Consider the following 20699-nt stretch of genomic DNA (forward strand, 5'->3'; position numbering starts at 1 on the left):
TCTCCTTAGAAGATATAAATATACACAAAAGTTAATAGAATGATCCTATTTTCTAAAATAAAGAATATCACAGAGTTGAAAAATACTCGTATGTTTATAAGAACAATAGAATGAAATATATACAATGAAGAATATATTTATATGGTAAAGTATACAGATACACATGACCTGGCTTTTTATTGCTTACCAGCAGATCATGATTTTGATAATTATAAGTAAAATTTTCCTGCTCTCCTACTGTCTATTTCTGCTAGGACGTATTCATTTTGCTCTAATGCCACATTACACAAGCGCTGTTCTTCACCTGCTTATTATTTTTCCCTTAAATGTTAATTGCGCAAGTTGGATTAGTAAATAATGTATGTTTCTATAACTAAGATATTATTATGCAGCCAGTGCATTCTTATTTAGCAAATCATAAAACATACTATTATCTATGGGAATATTAATTGACTGCATAGAGAAAAAGATGGGTAGACGTTTTATTGCAAATCCATTCAAAATTTTTTTTAAGATTTATTTATTTATTTATACAAGCACTGGTACAGTCAGAAGCGCAGGAGGGTGAGAGAATTCACCAGAGCCAGAGCGGGGAGCAGAACAGGCAGAAGGACCGAGGTACACTGCTGAGGGGAGCAGTGGGCGCGGCAGGAGAGGTCTGCGTGCCATGTGGGACCCTCGCCGGCAGCCGGGGATCGAACCAGCGCTGCAGAGGCTGCTGGCAGCTTTGCAGCCCAGCGCTCAACCGCTGCGCCACCAGAGGAGGCCCTCCATTCAAATTTTATCTTAAAAATTTCAGTGAAAATGTACTGTGTACCTACTATATACCTTCATGGAGCTGACAATTCACCTCTCCTGGGGTGTTTTCCTTCCTAGTAACACTTAAGAGTTTTCATTCATCTTGAAATACCATTTTCTAAACAGTACTAAGGGCAAGTCTGAGATTATGAAGGAGTATATGCATGGCCAGAAATCTATGGCAATTACAATGTGAAGAAAAGCAATCCAAAAGTAGTACCTTACTGAATGTGGATACATAGTGGATAAATGATTATTAGAAAATAAAATTATTGGCAATACATGGGTTTTTGTCATATATATTTAAAGTTTTTCTTTGCCCTGCTAAATATATTTGCAGACAACTCAGGATTAATTTTTCCAAAAACCATTCAATATAATACTTACCCTAACAACAAATACTGGACACTTCACTTTATTTGTTGATGTCCGAACAAATTTCGTTGTTACTGCATTCATAGGATTATTCAACATACCTATAGGTGGAACCAGCTACCAAAAAAAAGGAGGGTGGGGGAGAGAAGAATTGGATTTTAAGAGCTCTTGATTACTCAGGATATAGCAAGGAAATTATTTCAACATTTAAAGACTTTAAAAACTATCACAGATTTTAATTAGGCTATGTTAATGAAATGAAAACCAAGATACAAGACAGTAAAATGCAGGCCTCCATGGTGGTGCAAGGGGTTAAGACGCAACCTATGAAGTTATCCACAGCCACTGCAGCACAAAAGAGTTCGATCACCGGCCAGGGAGCTACCCACATGGCACAGCAGACCTCTCCTGACTCGCTGCTGCTCCCCCCAGCAGTGTATTTCAGTCAATCTGCCTGTTCTATTCCCACTCTGTCTCTGGTGAATCCTCTCACCCCCCACATTTCTGGCCTGTACCCTGGTTCTTATATACATAAATATTTTTTTTAAAAAAGTAAAATGCCTATTTATTCCTAAACAAATGATAAATCAAGTATCAGATTTTCCTGAACAGTTCAAAAAGTTAACAAAATTATACATGTTCACAGTAAGTCAAATTTTAAATTAATTTTCCTATTCATAGACTTTGAAGCAGTGTAATCTTTTCCTGTACACTGCTTTAAGCCCCAGAACAAAAGTTCATGCAACATTAAAAGAAACCTTTTCACTGAGATAGACAATAGCCCATGGTTTATAGCATTGTATTCTATTACCCTTTTAAGAATGTTCTGTTTCAGTAACATTAAGTGTAAAAAGAAAAGCCCATGTTTCAATTTGAGATCACATTATTTGCAGGTTCAAATGTCTAACCATGTAAGTTTTATAAAACTAGTATGACATATTTTGTACTTACATCATTATAATAACCTGCATCAGGTTGAATTGCCCGCATATCTCTCTGGTCTCTTTGCCATATCCTATTCTGTCAAAAATAAATAAATTTAGTAAGTATTACATGGTCAATTTGAAACTAAGCCAATTAGTAACAAAATGTAAGCTATTATTAAATTGGGAGAAAAAAATTTCATTACATTCTAAAACACAAATAACAGTTCTCTTAAAGAGAGTTCCTCTCTTAATTCTATTGACATTGTTAGAATTTTCCTCCTCTCTTTATTCACACGATGCCCAAGCAATCATCCAAGATACTGCTGATCCCAACACATTCTCACTCATACCTTAAAAAAAGGACTAAGGAGAGGAACAGAGACATCCCCAATTCCTTCACACTCCTCAGCACAATTATTTTGTCCTTGGTTTCCTCATTCCTCCTAAATTCTCCTAGTCTAAGTTTTCCAACTGAAATACCCAGGAAAACTTAAATCTGTCTTTACCTCTAAAAGAATTTTCTCCTCATACATGCTTGCAACATACTAGTAATTATGCCCAATGTGCAAACTATAGTAAGTCTCATAATGAAAAGCAGACAAATTTTTTAGCAGGCCAGAGCAGACCAAAGCCAATTAAAGTAAAAGGGGTTAGTAATGAAAAGTAAATCACAGGCTAATTCCTGAGTTAAGACATATAAAGAACTCAAAGGGGAGAAACTGACAGATTTAGGCAAACGTCTATTTTGCCACAGAGTTGATTTCCCCATAGGACTTTGGCAGGTGCTCAACAGTCAAGTTGAATCCTTTCCCTGATCACTACAAGCGACCTACCAAAAGGGGTTTGGAGAGTCTATGCTCCTATTGCCACTATTCTGATACACAAAATTCTAAATGCATGTTCTCATAAAAATATTCCTATGTTGGCAGTCTTTTAACATGTAACATACATTGTGGGTTTAACAAGTGTCTTTTTAAGGTTGGCCAAGAACCCTCTTTTGAGATTTGTTGTAAACCATTAAAACAAAGCCTATTTCTAAATGGAGTATAGCTTTAATAATTTTTGAGATGATTAATGTACAGAACAAAATAACTACTTATTAAAATGTGAAAATCCACTTTATCCCACTAATTCAAGAAACACAGATAAACTTATTAGCCTGCATTTAAAAAATTTTATTTTTTGAAAAACCAAAGGTCACCTGAAGCATATTAAGTTGACTTACCTCCAAATATTTAATTACAGAAGGATTATAGTCTATGGTTTTTCGGTTTACTGCTTTTCTCATTCGCTTTCCATCAAAAGTAAGCTGTTGCATTGCTTGTTGCTGTGCAAAATCGGGTCGCTTATAGAACAGCTGTCGAGGTGCCTGGTGTTGGAACCTTGGCATATGGAAAAAACGAGGAGGAGAACCAATTTCTGTAGCCATGGTGGTGTTTTCGTTCTAGGACACTAGGGTAGGGAAAAAGTACTTTCACTACAAATATCAGCATTGCAACACTGTATGAAAAATTTTAAATGACACTTTTATTTATCTTCCTTTTGCATTGTTTCTAGCTATTAGTCAACCTATCTACAAAAAGAACTATTAAAATTAATGGCTAGGTACAAATTTGGAAAAGGCCAATTCACAGAATAAGTACTGTGGAAGTATTTGCTGAACATTCAGACTAATGAAAGGAAACCTACAATTTGTAACAGTTTGAGTTTTGGGCAAGGGCCCAGCTGGGAAAGAAGGGTTATGGAGTGGGGAAAGGTGGGCTCACTGAGAATATTCACATTTTTTAAATGAAGTTTGACTATGTTTGTCAAATCATTCTAAGACCCCATTTAAGACAATAAATAGTCAAATTGTATAAAATTTTAAAACCTTAGTTTTATTGTTTTAAATTTCCTAGGAACACTGTAGAGGAATAAACTACCTTACTTCATATGAAAGCTAAAAGTACATCTAATTTCAGACTCAAAGTAACTTCCACAGAAGCTTAGTTCTTAGTATATACGTTTACACACTTACATAAGCAACATTAAGCTAACATCTGAACAGAAAAAATGTTATGAGCTTATAATTTCCCAACTTCCATGCTCTACAATTAAATTTATATTCCAATAATATAAATATATGATTTAAAAACACACTTTTATTATATTTCTTAAATATACTCTGAAAAACACATAAGGGATGTTAGAAGCTTTTCCAGATTTTGTTTTCCATTTTTTGTTTTAAAAGATCACATTTTTCATTATTCTTCTATATTCTTATACAAGTCTCATATCACATTTAAGACATTAAAGGACTTAAAAGTTATGATTTTCGGGCCTCCCCGGTGGCCCAGCGTGTTGAGCACAGTGCTGTGAAGCTGTCCGCAGCCTCACAGTGCAGGTTCAATTCCCAGCGGGCCAGGGAGATTCCCACATGGCGCAGCAGACCTCTCCTGTCTCCCCACTGCTCCCCTCAGCAGTGTGTTTCGTCAGTCTGCCTATTCTGCTCTTTGCTCTGTCTCTGGTGAATCTTCTCACCCTCCCATGCCTCTGGCCTATACCCCAGCTCTTGTAAAAAAAAATAAATAAATAAATCTTTTAAAAAAAAAGTTATGGGGCCTCCCCAGTGGCGCAGCAGTTGAGCGCTGGGTTGTGAAGCTGCCCGCAGCCTCTGCAGTGCCGGTTCGATCCCCGGCTGCTCCCCGGCCACCAGAGGAGGGTCCCACATGGCGCGCAGACCTCTCCTGCCGCCCGCTGCTCCCCTCAGCAGTGTACTTCAGTCCTCCTGCCTGTTCTGCTCCCCGCTCTGGCTCTGGTGAATTCTTTCACCCTCCTGTGCTTCTGACTGTACCCAGTGCATGTATAAATAAATCTTTAAAAAAAAAAAAACATTAAAAAAAAAGTTATGATTTTCTTGGATGAAAATGAATACATTCTTAGTACTACTTCATTAATTCTTGTCACTTTAGTCTCTCCTGAAACCATTTAATAATGTTAGAAGACCAGTGGGAAGAAGTGAAGGGAGAAGAATGAAATCCTGAGTCCCACAACATTAAAAACAAATAGTAAAATCAAACTGTTTAATATGTATTATTTCCATTACTCTGGGGCAATTGTAGTCAGCCCTTGATGAATGTTAATTTGCAATGAACTGAGAAACATTCTCTCTCTTAGAGCTGTGGGTGAGTTAAATCAGAATATACAAAACGCACTAAGCATTTGACTCAATAAGGCTGGTGAAAAAAATCTATTTACTCCAACTAAGTTTCAGCATCTAAATTTGAACTAATACCTGCAATTCACATGGCTAAGCCAACAATTCTAAAAGAGTACTTCTTTGAAAAATATATTTTGATATTATCATTTTTTCACATTACAATCATCAAATTTCTGGTTTTATTAGACTAAAACAATCCTAATAGCCTAGCTTCTAATGCTGATGTCAAATGGGAATGGACATATATCTATATGCATTTTAAAATGAAATCAGGTACTTACACCTGCTACAACATGCAAGAATCTCAAAAATATGTAAGTGAAGGAGTAAGACATGAACAGTCAAATATTGTATGATTCCTCTGATATGAAAAATCCAGAGAAGGCAGCTCCGCAGTTGCAGGGACAGGGGAAGAGGAATGGGATTTCTGTTGGAGGTGATGAAATGTTTTGGAATTAGAGGCAGTACAACATTGTAAATGTACTAAGTAGTGCTGAACGGAACACTTTAAATGGCTAAAACAGTGAATTTCATGACATGTGACTTCTACCTCAATTACAAAATGGGAATTTTTTTTTTAAAGATTTGTTTGTTTGTTTGTTTGTTTGTTTATTTATTATACTAGCACTGGGTACAGTCAGAAGCGCGGGAGGGTGAGAGAATTCGCCAGAGCGGGGAGCAGAGCAGGCAGAAAGACCGAAGTACACTGCTGAGGGGAGCAGCGGGCGGCAGGAGAGGTCTGCGCGCCATGTGGGACCCTCCCCCGGTGGCCGGGGAACAGCCGGGGATTGAACTGGCGCTGCAGAGGCTGCGGACAGCTTCGAAACCCAGCGCTCAACCACTGCGCCACCGGGGAGGCCCACAAAATGGGAATTTAATCCTTTGAAAACAAACAGGCAGTGGATAAAACTTAACAGACAGGCAGTGGATAAAACATAACAGAAAGATACTGGTGCTGAACTTGGGTGATGTGCACATGGCTATACAGCACTAACCAAGTGTCAAGTGTAAGGAAAATGACTAAAGTCAAATGTAAAACAATCAATCTGTTGTTGCTAACACTCTTGGATAATTCATACGGTAAAGCTAGAGAAAAATACCTTCTTTTAAGACCTTTTAGGGGATGGGAGAGAGTATCTTTCTATTTACAAATTTGTTGAGTAAAACTTACTATGGAAAAAAAAGGCCTTTACATTTTCCTTGAATGGTCAAGTACTACTTTGTATTCTAGAAATAAAGGTCCAGCATGAAAGGGAAAAAAGAAGGGGAAAAAGTACAATCATATTCAAAATCACAACAAAAATGTATCTCCTCGCAACACAGCAATATCTTCACATGTCCCTTACTTTTTTATATAAATTTTATTTTTATATTCCCCATACAATTGCAACCCCCTTATTTTTTTTTAAATATTTATTTATTTATCTATTTATACAAGCACTGGGTATGGTCAGAAGCACGGGAGGGTGAGAGAATTCACCAGAGCCAGAGCGGGGAGCAGAACAGGCAGAAGGACCGAGGTACACTGCTGAGGGGAGCAGCGGGCAGCAGGAAAGGTCTGCGTGCCATGTGGGATCTTCCTCCGGTGGCCGGGGAGCAGCCAGGGATTGAACTGGCACTGCAGAGGCTGCGGGCAGCTTTGCAACCCAGCGCTCAACCGCTGCGCTACCGGGGAGGCCCACATGTCCCTTACTCTTAAGTTTCACTTCCCGCAAAACACTGTTATTTGTCCAAAATCAAGAGAGCCTCAGAATTTTAGTTATGGTCTGACTTGTGTGCCTCCCTTAAAAAATTCACTTGTAGGGGCCTCCCTGGTGGCACAGGGACACAGGCTATCAAGCTATCACCAGCCACTGTGGCATGAGTTCAATCCCTGGCCAGGGAGCAACCCACATGGTGCAGCAGACCTCTCCTGTCCTGCCTGCTGCTCCCCTCAGGCAGTAGAACCACCTGTTCTGCTCCCCACTTTGTCTCTAGTAAATCCTCTCACCCCTGGGCTCCTTTGGCCTACACCCCAGTTCTTGTATGCATAAATAAATAAATCTTTAAAAAAATTCACATGTTGAAGTTCTGAAAAACACTCCAGGACTGCAGAGTGTGATTACACTTACTAAAAAAAAATTAGGTTCGGGGCCTCCCCGGTGGCACAGGGGTTAAGACGCAACCTATAAAGCTATCCGCAGCCACTGCGGCATGAGTTTGATCCCCGGCCAGGGAGCTACTCACAAGGTGCAGCAGACCTCTCCTGTCTCGCCTACTGCTCCCCTCAGCAGTGTATTTCGGTCATTCTGCCTGTTCTGTTCCCCACTGTCTCTGGTGAATCCTCACCCCCCGCATCTCTGGCCTATACCCCAGTTCTTGTACACATAAATAAATAAATCTTTAAAAAAAAAAAAAGTGTCCTTCGGGTTTCACTCAGGAAATTACTTCAAGGATAGAGGGAAACAGACAGGTGTAGAGATATAACCAAATACAGAAATAAAGGGTTTTATGCTTCACAAAAATTATTACTGTATTTCTATTCTATAGTACTAGAAATCTCAACCAGATCATCAGGTTTGTCTCCAAAGCACATTCATTACATTTCTAGGGTGGAATGCGCGGAAGGGACATAGAGGGGTTAGGAAAGACGGGGGAGTTGAGAGAGAGACTGAGATCGGAGAGAGAAGGAATCTGCATATAGACTGCAATGGACAAAAATCCACCTGAAACGCTGCGGTCATCAGATCTTTTTCTTACACAAACATCTTCAACTTTTCAAGAAATCAGCACAATTTTTATGTGCATATACCGCACAGCATATCATGCTGCTTCTCTGAGCGTCATTTCAAAGTTCAGAGAAGAGATTTTAGATGCTGCGGTGTCTGACCCCATTTCTATTGTTGGCAACCACAAAGACTAGGAGATTCACAGTTGTTCGCAGCATATTCTTGACTTTACAACTCTCAACTATTCTCTCAAGTCAGGAAAGCAACTCAGCTTCTCTGCATCTGTTTTCTCAACCTGCACAGTGGGGTAGATTATTGAAGACAGAAAAATTCCTTTTGTACAAAGATACTTTTTGCATGAAATATATACCTTTAGCCAATCTAGTAACTAGTCTGTTGAACAAACTAGAATATCCACACTTATTTCCCTCGTTTGTGTGTGCAAGCCCTTAACCACCATAATAATCCATTTTATCCCAACTATTAGAAAATAACTTTTTTTAAAAGATTTATTTATTTATTTATACAAGCACTGGGTACAGTCAGAAGCACGGGATGGTGAGAGGATTCACCAGAGCCAGAGCGAGGAACAGAACAGGCAGACTAACTAACTACACTGCTGAGGGGAGCAGCGGGCACGGCAGGAGAGATCTGCGCGCCATGTGGGACCCTCGCTGGTGCCCGGGGATAGAACCGGCGCTGCAGAGGCTGCGGGCAGCTTTGCAACCCAGCGCTCTACTGCTGCACCACCGGGGAGGTCTGAAAATAACTTCTTTTATGACCTCAACTCTGTGATTTACATTTGAAGATGGAAAAGTAGATTTTAAAAAATCATAAAAGCTTTTTTTTAAAAAAAAAAATATTTATTTATTTGTTTGTTTATTTATACAAGCATTGGGTACAGTCAAAAGCACGGGAGGATGAGAGAATTCACCAGAGCCAGAGGGGGGAGCAGAACATGCAAACTGACTAAGTACACTGCTGAGGGGAGCAGCGGGCGCGGCAGGAGAGGTCTGTGCGCCATGGGGACCCTCGCTGGGGGCTGGGGTTTGAACCGGAGCTGCAGAGGCTGTGGGCAGCTTCACAGCCCGGGGCTCTACCGCTGCACCACCGGAGAGGCCCCTCATAAAAGCTTTTCTTAAAGAAGTCACTACAAATTTCACATTGTAGAATTGCACTAAACAGTAACTCATTTTATAGAATCTTAACCTCTAAAGTAATAAAAACTATACACAAGTGCTGACAAAACCTCAAAAACTGAAGCTAGAGTGGGTAGTAAAATGAACAGGAAAAGATTCATGAGAGAAGACAAACTGGCAATCATATAAAAAGATGTATTAATATAGGATAATGAGCAGTTATCACCAAAACCACAGAGGCAGTGACTAGTTATAGCCATGAATACATGCACATTCATGAATCGTTGAAGTTTGAAAATCCCTGTGGCCTGGGAAAAGAATGAGAAATGCAATTCATTTCAAGAACTAACTAGTGGGCACTGCTTCTGTTTCTCTCAATCTCTCTCTCTCTCTCACACTCTCTCACACACACACACACACACACACACACACACACACACACAGAGTCTGCTCTCAAGAGAATGGCAGTTAGACTTTGAGTGCATAATGCTAAACAACATAAGTTACTAGGAAAAATACAAAAATAGTATGATCTCACTTATATTGTATGTGGATCTTGCCAGAGGTGCAGGGGGCGAGAGGATCCACCAGAGACAGAGTCGGGAGCAGAACAGGCAGACTGACTGAAATACACTGATGAGGGGAGCAGTGGGCGAGAGAGGTCTGCTGTGTCATGGGGGTTGCTCCCTGGCCGATGATACTTGTGCAATGGCTGCTGATAGCTTCATGGTGCTGAGATTTAACCCTTTGTGCCACCAGGAAGGCCTCAAATGTTTAAATGATAAAAGTAATCTTTAATGCCTGCTTTGAAAGCTCAATAAAAACATCTATTCTATGCCAATCACTATGCTAAATGTTTATATATATATACACATACATATATATATATGTATATAATTCAATTCTCATAATGTTCCAGGGCAACCCCAAGGTGAAATAGGTTGGCGGGACTATGAGTCCTCACCTGTGCGCTAAAAAGGGACCCAACTGTAGGTACACATAAAAAGGTTAATAAAGGGGTTATTTACAAAAAGAGGAAAGTGAAGAAAGGAATAACTCAGGGAGCAAGAGGGAGAGATAAACTGGTGAATGTGTCCTATCAGTTCTGCTGAGCTGGGACCCCAACAGCACAGTGAAAGCCAGCGAAAATCCAAGCACCCCCAAGGCCCACGTCTAATTATATATCAAGTCTGGCTGCTTAACTCCACCCTCAGTTTCCAGCAATCCCCCCTCCCCTGGGTGCTGATGATATTAAGGGATTTGCAGTCCTTGGTGTCTTGGAGCTCTTTGGCCTGGGATGGGGGTGGGGTCCATAAAACCTGTCTGTGGAGCCTGTTCAGGACATCCTTTCCCCCCAACAATAATAAACTTATAAGAGATGTATTTTTTTTTTTTTTTGGCCCATTTTACAAATACAGAAGCAGTGAAGGCAAGGGAGAGGAGGGGGCGAGAATGTGACTATGGGATAAAGAAACCTGCACCATCAACCATTTTCAAATGAGACAGTCAGTGGTTATTAGGTACGGATATTCTCCCCATCATCAGCATAGAAAGCAAAAAGGTTTTCCTATTTTTACATTGTTTTGTAAACTAAATAACATCAATTTGTCAGCTGGGCAAACTAAGTCTCATTTTATTAGTGAGTCACCTTTGCAAAAGACAGACAAAAAAATACGCTACACTTCCCCAAATAAGTAACTAGCCGTAACTTACACCCCAAATTCCTTGTAAGATGTCAGCAGTTCCCAAAGCCAGGATTTCTTTTTTTTTTTTTTTTTTGGGGGGGGGGTACAGGCCAGAGATGCGGCGGGGTGGGGGGGGGGGGTGAGAGGATTAACCAGAGACAGAGCAGGGAGCAGAACAGGCAGACAGACTGAAAGCACCGCTGAGGGGAGCAGCAGGCGAGACAGGAGAGGTCTGCGGCGCCGTGTGGACATCTCCCCGGCTGGCCAGGATCAAACCAGCGCTGCAGAGGCTGTGGACAGCTTTCACAGGACTGCGCTCAACCATCTGTGCCACCAGGGAGGCCCCCAAAGTCAGGCTTTTAAGGCTCTCTTCATTCGGATTTAAAGGCATGGGATATAAAATGCACAGCAGATATTTAATATTCCTATGTTTTCAAGAAAATATATTTTCTATCATTTGTCATTCTATTAAATTAATATTTTATATATTTTTGTTTTTAAAGCAGTTTTACGTTCACAGAAAATCTAAATAGAAAGTAGTTTCCACCCACCCATTCAAGTAGCTCATCCCCCAACATCCAACATCAGTTAGGTATTATTTGTTAAAATCCATGAACTAATACTGATGAAACATTATTTCCAAAGATCATAATTTACATGAGTAAACAGCTGGTGAAATGCGGGCCTCCTGTCGGTATTTGTTGCCAAGTGATAAAAATTTTGAGTTTCAAGCAAAAACCAGAGTTTGGAAACTTTCTCTGTCATATGAGATTGAGTTTCCCAGTAATTAGTAGTTTTTACAATGAGACCCATGGTGATTTTGATGAACATGAAAACCTGGAAACACGAAAAAATCTCTGCTATGCATTTTATATATCATACCTTTAAATCCAAATGAAAATATCTTAGGGTTTTTTGGACAAATAATATTCAGACAGGCTTCTACTTAGCAATGTGCACTTAAGATCCCATCATATCTTTTTCATTACTTGAGAGCTCAAATTCTATTTTTGAGCTCTTAGTGTTGAAAAATACTCCACTGGCTGAATGTACCAGGGTTGACTGATACATCAGCCTCTGAAGGACATACTGGTTCCCGTATGTAACAGGGGGGTCCCCAGGAAATGAGTAGGTTCCAGGTTTCCCGCCCCACCCACAGGAGGGCAGAGCTGAGCAAGGAGGAGGAGAAGCTAGAGAGGAGACTGGGGAGGGAAAGAAGAGAACAAGGAGGCCTGGAGGAGGCGTGTGCAGCAGAGACACGTGAAGAAGCTGCACTTGCTTCTTGGTCCTGGCCTGGGTGAAACTGGTATGAGCAAGAGAACCATGGGGAAGTTAATAAGGGCAGCGCTGATCTAGATTTTGTTCTTTTCCTTCCAGAGTTGTCTGGCTGTTTCTGATCCTAAGGCACCAGTAGGTGCCTTAGACCTGTGGCAGCTTTCGGACCTCCGAGGCCCTGCTCTGGGCCAACCCTGTTTGGCTGGGCATTCACCCACGAGGAGATGGGTAACTTTGGGTGCTTGATTGAGAATCTATATTCTTACCCATTCTTCCCCTTTTCTGCACTGCACACCAATTGTATGCAAGTTCCTTTCCATTAAAGGCCTTGCACACTAGAGTTTAGTCTTGATGCGGCAAATGGCCAAGCCTATTTTTATTTTTTTAAAGATTTATTTATTTATTTATTTATTTATTTATTTATATATATGAGCACTGGGTGCAGTCAGAAGCACGGAAGGGTGAGAGAATTCACCGAGCCAGAGCGAGGAGCAGAGCAGGCAGAAGGACCGAAGTACACTGCTGAGGGGAGCAGCTGGCGGCAGGAGGAGAGTTCTGCGCGCCATGTGGGACCCTCGCCCGGTGGCCGGGGAGCAGCCGGGGATCGAACCGGCGCTGCAGAGGCTGCGGGCAGCTTCGCAACCCAGTGCTCAACCGCTGCAAAGCCTATTTAGAGCAGGCAGGTTTGGGGGTTTTGGGTACCCCTCTCCCTGTCCACTTCTAAATTTTGGTAATTATAAATAAAGCTGCTATATACATCCATGTGCAGTTTTTTGTATGCATTATTTTCAAATCATGTGGGTAACTACAAAGAGGATGACTGCTGGACCCCACTGTAAGACGTCGTCGTCCTGTAAGACACTAACACACTTTTCCAACGTGGTTATACCATTCTGCATCATTACTGGGGGTAACCGGCAACAAGGAGCATTCTGATTGCTCCACATCCTCATCAACATTTGGTATTCCAAGTGTTCTGGATTCTACACAGTCTTAAGAGGCCTGTGGTGGTATCTCGTTTCAATTTGCAAATCCCTAGTGATGTCTGATGATGGGCATCCATCTATATGCTTATCTGACATTGCTCCATCTTCTTTGGTGAGATGTCTGCTCAGATCTTTTCCCCATTTTTAATTCCAGTATTACTTTCTTATTGTTATGTTTTTTCCTTATTGTTAAGTTTTAAGAGTAAAGCATGGTGGCCTGAGATAAGCAGCCTGGGGGTCTTAGTAACAACCTTTTGCTCAGTTCCTGATATACAACAGTCCCCGACATGAATCTTGCTTCACGTTAGACCATGAGGCAGAATAGACCTCAGGGGTCCCATGACAATGACTCTACTCACTCCTTGGTATGCAACTATACGACTCACCTTTTGGTATGCAGCCGCATCATGTCTGACCATGCACAGCTAGCTGCCAATACAAACCCACCCGGAACCTTGTAGAAACTGAAAGTGTATATAAGCCCATGACTTCCTACAAACAAGGATCAGCCTTGGGATACGAATCCACTGAGTCAGTACCAGTGCATTAACCCTACTTCTTGTTAGCCCTGGTGTCCACAATTCCTTTGTGCCTTATAACAAGAGCTCTTTGTATTTTGAGTAAGTCTTTTACCAGATAAATCTCTCGCAAATGTGACATGTCTTCTCATAGCCTTGGTTTATTTTTAACACTGCATGTATTTAAATTCACCTTTTAGTGTACATTTCTATGTCTGGACAAATGCACAGGATCATGCAACACCCATACTGATGATACCAAACAGTTCCATCGTCCCCATATATCCTTCACACTGACCCTCTGTTATTGACCCCCACCCCCTACCTCCTAGTCCCTGGCAACCACTGATCCATTTCCCATCACTACAGCTTTTGTCTTTTCCAGATGTCATATAAATGCATTTTGTAGCCTTTTGCCTGGCATCTTTCACGTAGTGTATCATCCATGTTGTTGAAACTATCAATAGTTCCTTTTTTAAAGTGTTGAATTCTACAGGGGTAGCACAGTTTATTCACTCATCAGTTCAGGGGCATTTGGATTGTTTACAGTTCTTGGCACTCTGAACAAAACTGCAATAAACACTCATCTTCTTAAGTAAGTACCGAAGACTGAAAAGTGCCAGGCCGCGAAAGTTTGTGTTTAACTTTATGGGAAATTGCCAAGCTCCTTTTTTCCCAAGTTGCATTCCTACCAGCAATGTAAGAAATGTTCCGGGTACTCTAAATTCTCACTAATATAAAATTTGGTAATGTCAGCTGGGGGAGGGAAGGATGCCAGTTTGGCTTTTTAATCCTTCTAATGGGAGAGTAGTATTTTCTCATCGTGGCTTTAATTTGCATTTCCACTATATGACGTAGAACATCTTTTCAGGTGCGAGGTTCTTCTTATACTCTACGAAATCCTTCGTCAAATATGTAACCTGCAAATATTTTCTCAAGTCTGCCACTGCCACTGCCAGTGGCACTGCCACTCTTTACAGTATCTTTCAAAAGGAAGTTTTTAATTTTAATGAAAACCAATTTACCAACTTGTCATTTTGTGCCCTGGGTCCTATCTAAAACATCTTTTAAGTCAAGCTTATAAATATAGTATTTTTTTCTGCTAATCTCATTTTAAATTTGTTTTAAAATCTATGATCTATTTCCAGTTCATTTCTATATGAGTTAGGATTCTTTTTTCCTTATATGGTGTTAAATTGAATTTTGATAGTTTGCGTCTTTTAAGGAATTGATAATTTCATTCAAGTTGTCAAATTTGGGGATACAGCACTTTCCCATACCATTTTAATGTCTGTAGGGTCTGTAGAAATTTCCTCTCATTTCTGATATTGTTAACTTGTGCTTCCCCCTCGCTCTTCTCTCCCCACCTCTCTCTGAGCAGTATGTCATCCTTTCAAGTAAAAACTAGATTCCATGAAAAAAGTAAACATAATTAGAGAATTTTCCTCAAGAGAAATGCAAATGGCTGACCAGCATATGAAAAAATGTTCAACATCACTTGTAATCAGGGAAATGCAAATCAAAACTACAATGAGATACCACCTTACACCAGTGAGAATGGCACATATTAAAAAAAAAAAAAAACAGCAACAACAAATGTTGGCGAGGATGTGGAGAAAAAGGAACTCTCCTGCATTGCTGGTGGGAGTGCAAACTGGTCCAACCACTATGGAGAGCTGTATGGAGATTTTCTTAACCTACTAAAGATGGAGCTTCCATATGAATCAGCAATTCCACTCCTAGGTATTTACCCAAAGGACACAGAATCATTAATTCCAAAGGGCACCCGCACCCCTATGTTTATAGCAGCAGTATTTACAATAGCTAAGCTATGGAAACAACCCAAATGCCCAAAATAGATGACTGGGTCAAGAAGATGTGGTATATATACACCATGGAATACTATTCAGCAATCAAAAAAGATAAACCCATGCAATTTGCAGCAACATGGATGGGGCTGGGAGGGATCATGCTCAGCGAAATAAGCCAGAAAGAAAAAGAAAAATACCGGATGGTCTCACTCATAGCAGGAATTTAGAAAACCTATATAAAGAACCAGGAAAAAGACTAATTATAATAAAGTAAAAATCAAAATCAACAACCAACTACAAACCAGAGACACACTTGGGGGGAGAGGAGGAGGAAAGGAGGAATTAGGGTCAAAATAAGGGGGGTGGGAATTGTATGGGGACTATAACCAGGATGAAAATGCATACATTGCGCAAAAATGAAAAATGATGTAAGAATTATATAAAATAATAAAAAAAAAATTCCTCAAGAGAACTGCAATAATTCTCTAGATAGAAGTGCCTTACCCACACTTCCTGTTCATTACACACTATATATTATTCTGCTTGGACTGCCAATACACATTACCACAGGCTGAGAGAATTTATTTCCTCACAGTTCTGGAAGCTGAAAATCTGAGTCGAGGTCAAAGTGCCAGCAGAGTCAGGTTCTGGTGCAAGCTCTCTTCCAGGCTTGCAGATGGCCACCCTCTTGCTCTTTCCTCATATGGCAGAGAAAAAGGGATAGGAGTTCTCAGTGTCTCTTCTTACAAGGGCCCTACCTTTATGATGTCATCTAAACCTACCTGTCTCCCAAAATCCCATCACATTGGGAATTTGGGTTTCAGTGTAAGAACTTTACAGGGGGGCTCCCTGGTGGCACAGAAGTTAAAGACAGCACTATCAAGCTACCACCAGCCACTGCAGCGCGAGCTGGATCCCTGGCCCGCCAGGGAGCAACCCACATCTTGCAGCAGACCTCTCCTGTGGTGCCCACAGCTCCCCTCAGCAGTGTATTTCAGTAGATCTGCCTGTTCTGCTCCCCGCTCTATCTCGGGTGAATCCTCTCACCTCCCACACCTCTGGCTTACACCCCAGTTCTTGTATGCCTAAACAAATAAATCTTTAAAAAAAAAAAAAAAAGAACTTTACAGGAACACGTTTCAGTACATGTAGCACACTATATTTAAAAACAATATTCAAGGTTGATGTTTAATTATTTCTACTACTTTATCAATGACATTCTCAAGTGAAGTTGGCTTTTAGCTTAACTACCAGTGTGAGGTGCTAGTAACATACTACGACTTCTAGTACAGTTTAGTACCACTACCCTGAATCATGTTAAAGAGCCAGCAGTATATTATTTGCTTTTTATGCCGTTGACAAATGTCAACACAAAATAACTTAGTATTATCTCAGAATTATTATGAAACAAGTTCTGATCTCACTTTGAGAACTTATTACTACCTTAAAGTTAAATAACTATACAGAAATTTTTATAAACTGCTAAGTGCATCAGCATTTTAAGGTACTATAACTAATTCCTCACAAGAGACATAACCAATATTAAAACTTGATCAATTCCTAAATTTCGTAATTCAGTGATAAAATGATCAAGCTATGCTTTCACTTGATGAATATGAACCTTAAAAGGAAATAGCTGAAGAACCCATGAAATGGCACTTTATGTAGAGCAGAAGCAGGAGCGAATCTTTTGCAAGTTCACCTACCAGGGCTAGGATGCAACCAGCTGCAGAACATGTCCTATGAGCAGCTGAAGCAGCAGTTACAGTGCCCAGCAGCGACAGAGGCTAAACCCAGGCCTGTCAGTACTCTCTGCTAAAGGCCTGCCCAAGGCCAAGGAGACGGCCCCACTCATGGAAACAAGATCATTCTGGCTGAGATGGTGGGCAGCTACAAAAGCAAGATTCACTCAGATGGAGACCAAGCCAGAGATGATCCGCTACTACCTGGGTAACTTCTCTATCACCTGCAAGCCCATGAAACCCTGCTAGTCAGGCTTTGGGGCCACCTGCCTCTCTCACTTTAACCCCCCCAAATAACCTGCAGGAATCGTAAAGTGTCAACCTTCTCATTAAAAGCAAAGGGGAAGATGTTTGAATAATATGAAGTTCTAGGGCATCTAAGAAAGAAAAAAAACTACCTTGGTTGTGATAAAATAATAAAAAAGCTAATAAATAGAGCCAGCCAGTTTGTAAACAAACTCTCATTTGGCAGGCAGACATCACCTGCAGAAACACATGATGAAAATTTTTAATGCCAGAGGCTCCAATAAATTCAATCTCTAAAATAAACCAATCCTGTCAGGCAGACAATTTTTTTTTTTTAGGATTTATTTATTTATTTATTTATGCAAGCACTGGGTACAGTCAGAAGCACAGGAGAGTGAGAGAATTCACGAGAGCCAGAGGGGAGAGCAGAACAGGCAGACTGACGAAGTACACTGCTGAGGGGAGCAGCGGGCGGCAGGAGAGGTCTGCGCGCCATGTGGGCCCCTCTCCGGCGGCCAGGGATCAAACCGGCACTGCAGAGGCTGCGGGCAGCTTCACAACCCAGCGCTCAACCGCTGCGCCACCGGAGAGGCCCCAGAATTATTTTCTTAATCCATAAAAACTAAACAATTTAGTTTGGTCTCTAGAGTCATCCTCCCAGTTTAAAGGTATAAGGGAAACAAGTTAAAATTGTGGCATATGCAAACCTACACTGTAAGACAACATTCTAGAAGACAAATGGCTTAGAAACTTCAAAAAGTTAATGAGAAGAAAAGGGGGAGAACTATTCCAAGTTTATGAGTACAGAGACATAACCAAAGTGGACAGAACCCTGATTTTTTTAAGGTTGTGCAAAAAAGTATTGAATATATGCTTTTCTACTATGTAAATATAATAATGACTGCATAGGTACATTAGATTAAAAAGGATATCAACAACGGTAACTATTGTTATTTCTTGTGTGCTACCGTAGTTGTTTACAAAAATTTATTCCCAGAGATGCTGAACATCAAAGTTTCTAGGAGTGTGAGTCTTTTAAGGAAGTCAAGGGGGAAAAAAAACTAAATTAATAAGTGAAAAGCAGTTTGTAATGTCTATTTATAATTTGCATTATTTTTTAACAGTTGTGAAAAAGAATACACAGTAATAACAAAGTATCTGGAGAAAGTAAAGGCAAAATGGAGAAAGGAAATACACCACCATTAATTAAACTATGTGCAACTGTAAATTTTATGTAAATTTTTACTCTTCTTTCCTCCTTAATAATTATAGCTTGAGGGCCTCCCTGGTGGTGCAAGGGGTTAAGCATCGCACTATGAAGCAGTCCCCAGCCTCTGCAGCACAGGTTCAATCCCCGGCCAGCCAGGGAGCAACCCATATGGCGCAGCAGACCTCTCCTGTCTCGCCCACTGCTCCCCTCACAGTGTATTTCACTCAGTCTGCCTGTTCTGTTCCTCACTCTGTCTCTGGTGAATCGTCTCACCCCCTGCATCCCTGGCCTGTACCCCAGCTCTTGCATGCATAAAAAAATAAATCTTTTAAAATAATAATCACAGCTTGAGTTTTCCATATTACAAAACTCTTTGCAAACATTTTTAACAACTTGCTAAATGCTCCACTAAGCTGCAATAGACTTATATGTCCATTATTGGACACTTGTTTTAAAATATAACCTACTAAAAGTCAGCTTGCGGGTCTCCCTGGTGGCGCAAAGGGTTAAGCACCGCACTATGAAGCAATCCTCAGGCTCTGCAGCATGAGATCAATCCCTGGACAGCCAGGGAGCTACCTACATGGCGCAGCAGACCTCTCCTGTCTCACCCACTGCTCCCCTCAACAGTGGATTTCAGTCAGTCTGTCTGTTCTGCTCCCCACTCTGTTTCTGGTGAATCCTCCCGCACATCTGGCCTGTACCCCAGCTCTGGTATGCATAAATAAATCTTTAAAAATAAATAAAAATAAAATAAAATTCCGCCTGCACTCATCCTTGATTGATTAGTAGTAGATGGTAATCAACAATCAACATTCAGTGGTAGGTGAGCTTATGCACCATTGCTGAGGTAAGAAACTATATATAACTGAAAGCTCTAAGCATAGTATACCTATATGTCTTCAATAAAAAAAATTTTTTAAAAACACTGATACTGTACTGAAGTTTTTTCTGTAGAACCATTTATTTCTATAATAAGAGTAATTAAGTCAAATAATTTTTGATACTTTAGGTATAACAAATCAAAAATCACTTTTTTCTTGATTATTAATAAGGTTGAATATTTTATCCATTTTATTAACTGGGTAAAATATTGTCTTGCTAAAATATCTTTCAGTTCATAGTACAGGCATAGCTTTTGGACAGGGCTCTGCATATGGGTATGTTGAATTTTACGTACTATAATTAAAACCATTTTAAATAGAAACTGCAAATGACCCAATGTTAAATGGAAAAATCACACTGTGAAATAATTACAATTATTCTAAAAGAACTGTGTGTGTGCACAAAAGCCAAAAAAAATGGGAAGAACATATAAAAAAGTAACAGACAGCAGAGCACTAAATTATGACAAAATTGGGTTGTCTTCTTTATACCTTAGTTTTTCCAAGTCCACAGATATTAATTTTTTTAAGATTTATTTATTTATGCATCCAAAAACTGGGGTGTAGGGCAGAGGAGCGGGGGGGGGGATTCACCAGAGACAGAGTGGGGGAATAGATCTACTGAAATACACTGCTGAGGGGGGACAGCAGGCAAGAGAAGAGAGAGGTCTGCTGCACCATATGGGTTAGCTCCCTGGCCAGGGTCAAACTCAAGCCTTAATGGCTGGAGATATCTTGACAGCACTGAGACTTTAACCCTTGCACCACCAGGGAGGCCCTATTAATTTTTCTTAACACCTTAAATTTTTAATATTTCCGTTCCAGTTTACCTAGACCAACTCTGGTTAACAAAGTGTAGGTAGTAACTACCATAAGCAAATACTAGGCAGTGGTACATGTCAAATCTCCATGGAGTCCTGCTTTGCAGGGTGTCTGAATGCACTGCTTGGGGTCTTTGCTCACTTTTTTTTTTTTTTTAAATAGAGGCATGTTTTATTTATTTGTTTGTTTGTTTGTTTGTTTGTTTATACATGCACTGGGAACAGTCAGAAGCGCGGGAGGGTGAGAGAATTCACCAGAGCCACAGCAGGAAGCAGAGCAGGCAGAAGGACCGAAGTACACTGCTGAGGGGAGCAGCGGGCGGCAGGAGAGGTCTGCGCACCATGTGGGACCCTCCTCCGGTGGCCGGGGCGCAGC

At 40.6% G+C, this 20699-nt stretch overlaps 1 protein-coding gene across 2 annotated transcripts in view; it reads right to left on the reverse strand.

Moving 5' to 3' along the window:
* WDR33 (WD repeat domain 33) overlaps positions 1 to 3606 on the reverse strand; it is a gene marked incomplete at its 3' end in the record, with an annotated part of 68864 nt that extends 65258 nt beyond the window's left edge. For both annotated transcript variants that reach the window (XM_084236561.1, XM_084236560.1), the window contains exons 1-3: positions 3325 to 3606; positions 2125 to 2193; positions 1186 to 1290 (exon numbers count right to left, since the gene is read on the reverse strand). In XM_084236561.1, coding sequence (XP_084092687.1) covers positions 1186 to 1290; positions 2125 to 2193; positions 3325 to 3528 — 378 coding nt within the window. In that variant the 5' untranslated portion in view covers positions 3529 to 3606. The remainder of the gene's footprint in view (positions 1 to 1185; positions 1291 to 2124; positions 2194 to 3324) is intronic.
* Between the last annotated feature and the right edge of the window lie 17093 nt (positions 3607 to 20699).

Source organism: Talpa europaea (assembly GCF_964194135.1).
Source record: "Talpa europaea genome assembly, chromosome: 1".
NCBI classification, from domain to species: Eukaryota; Metazoa; Chordata; class Mammalia; order Eulipotyphla; family Talpidae; genus Talpa; species Talpa europaea.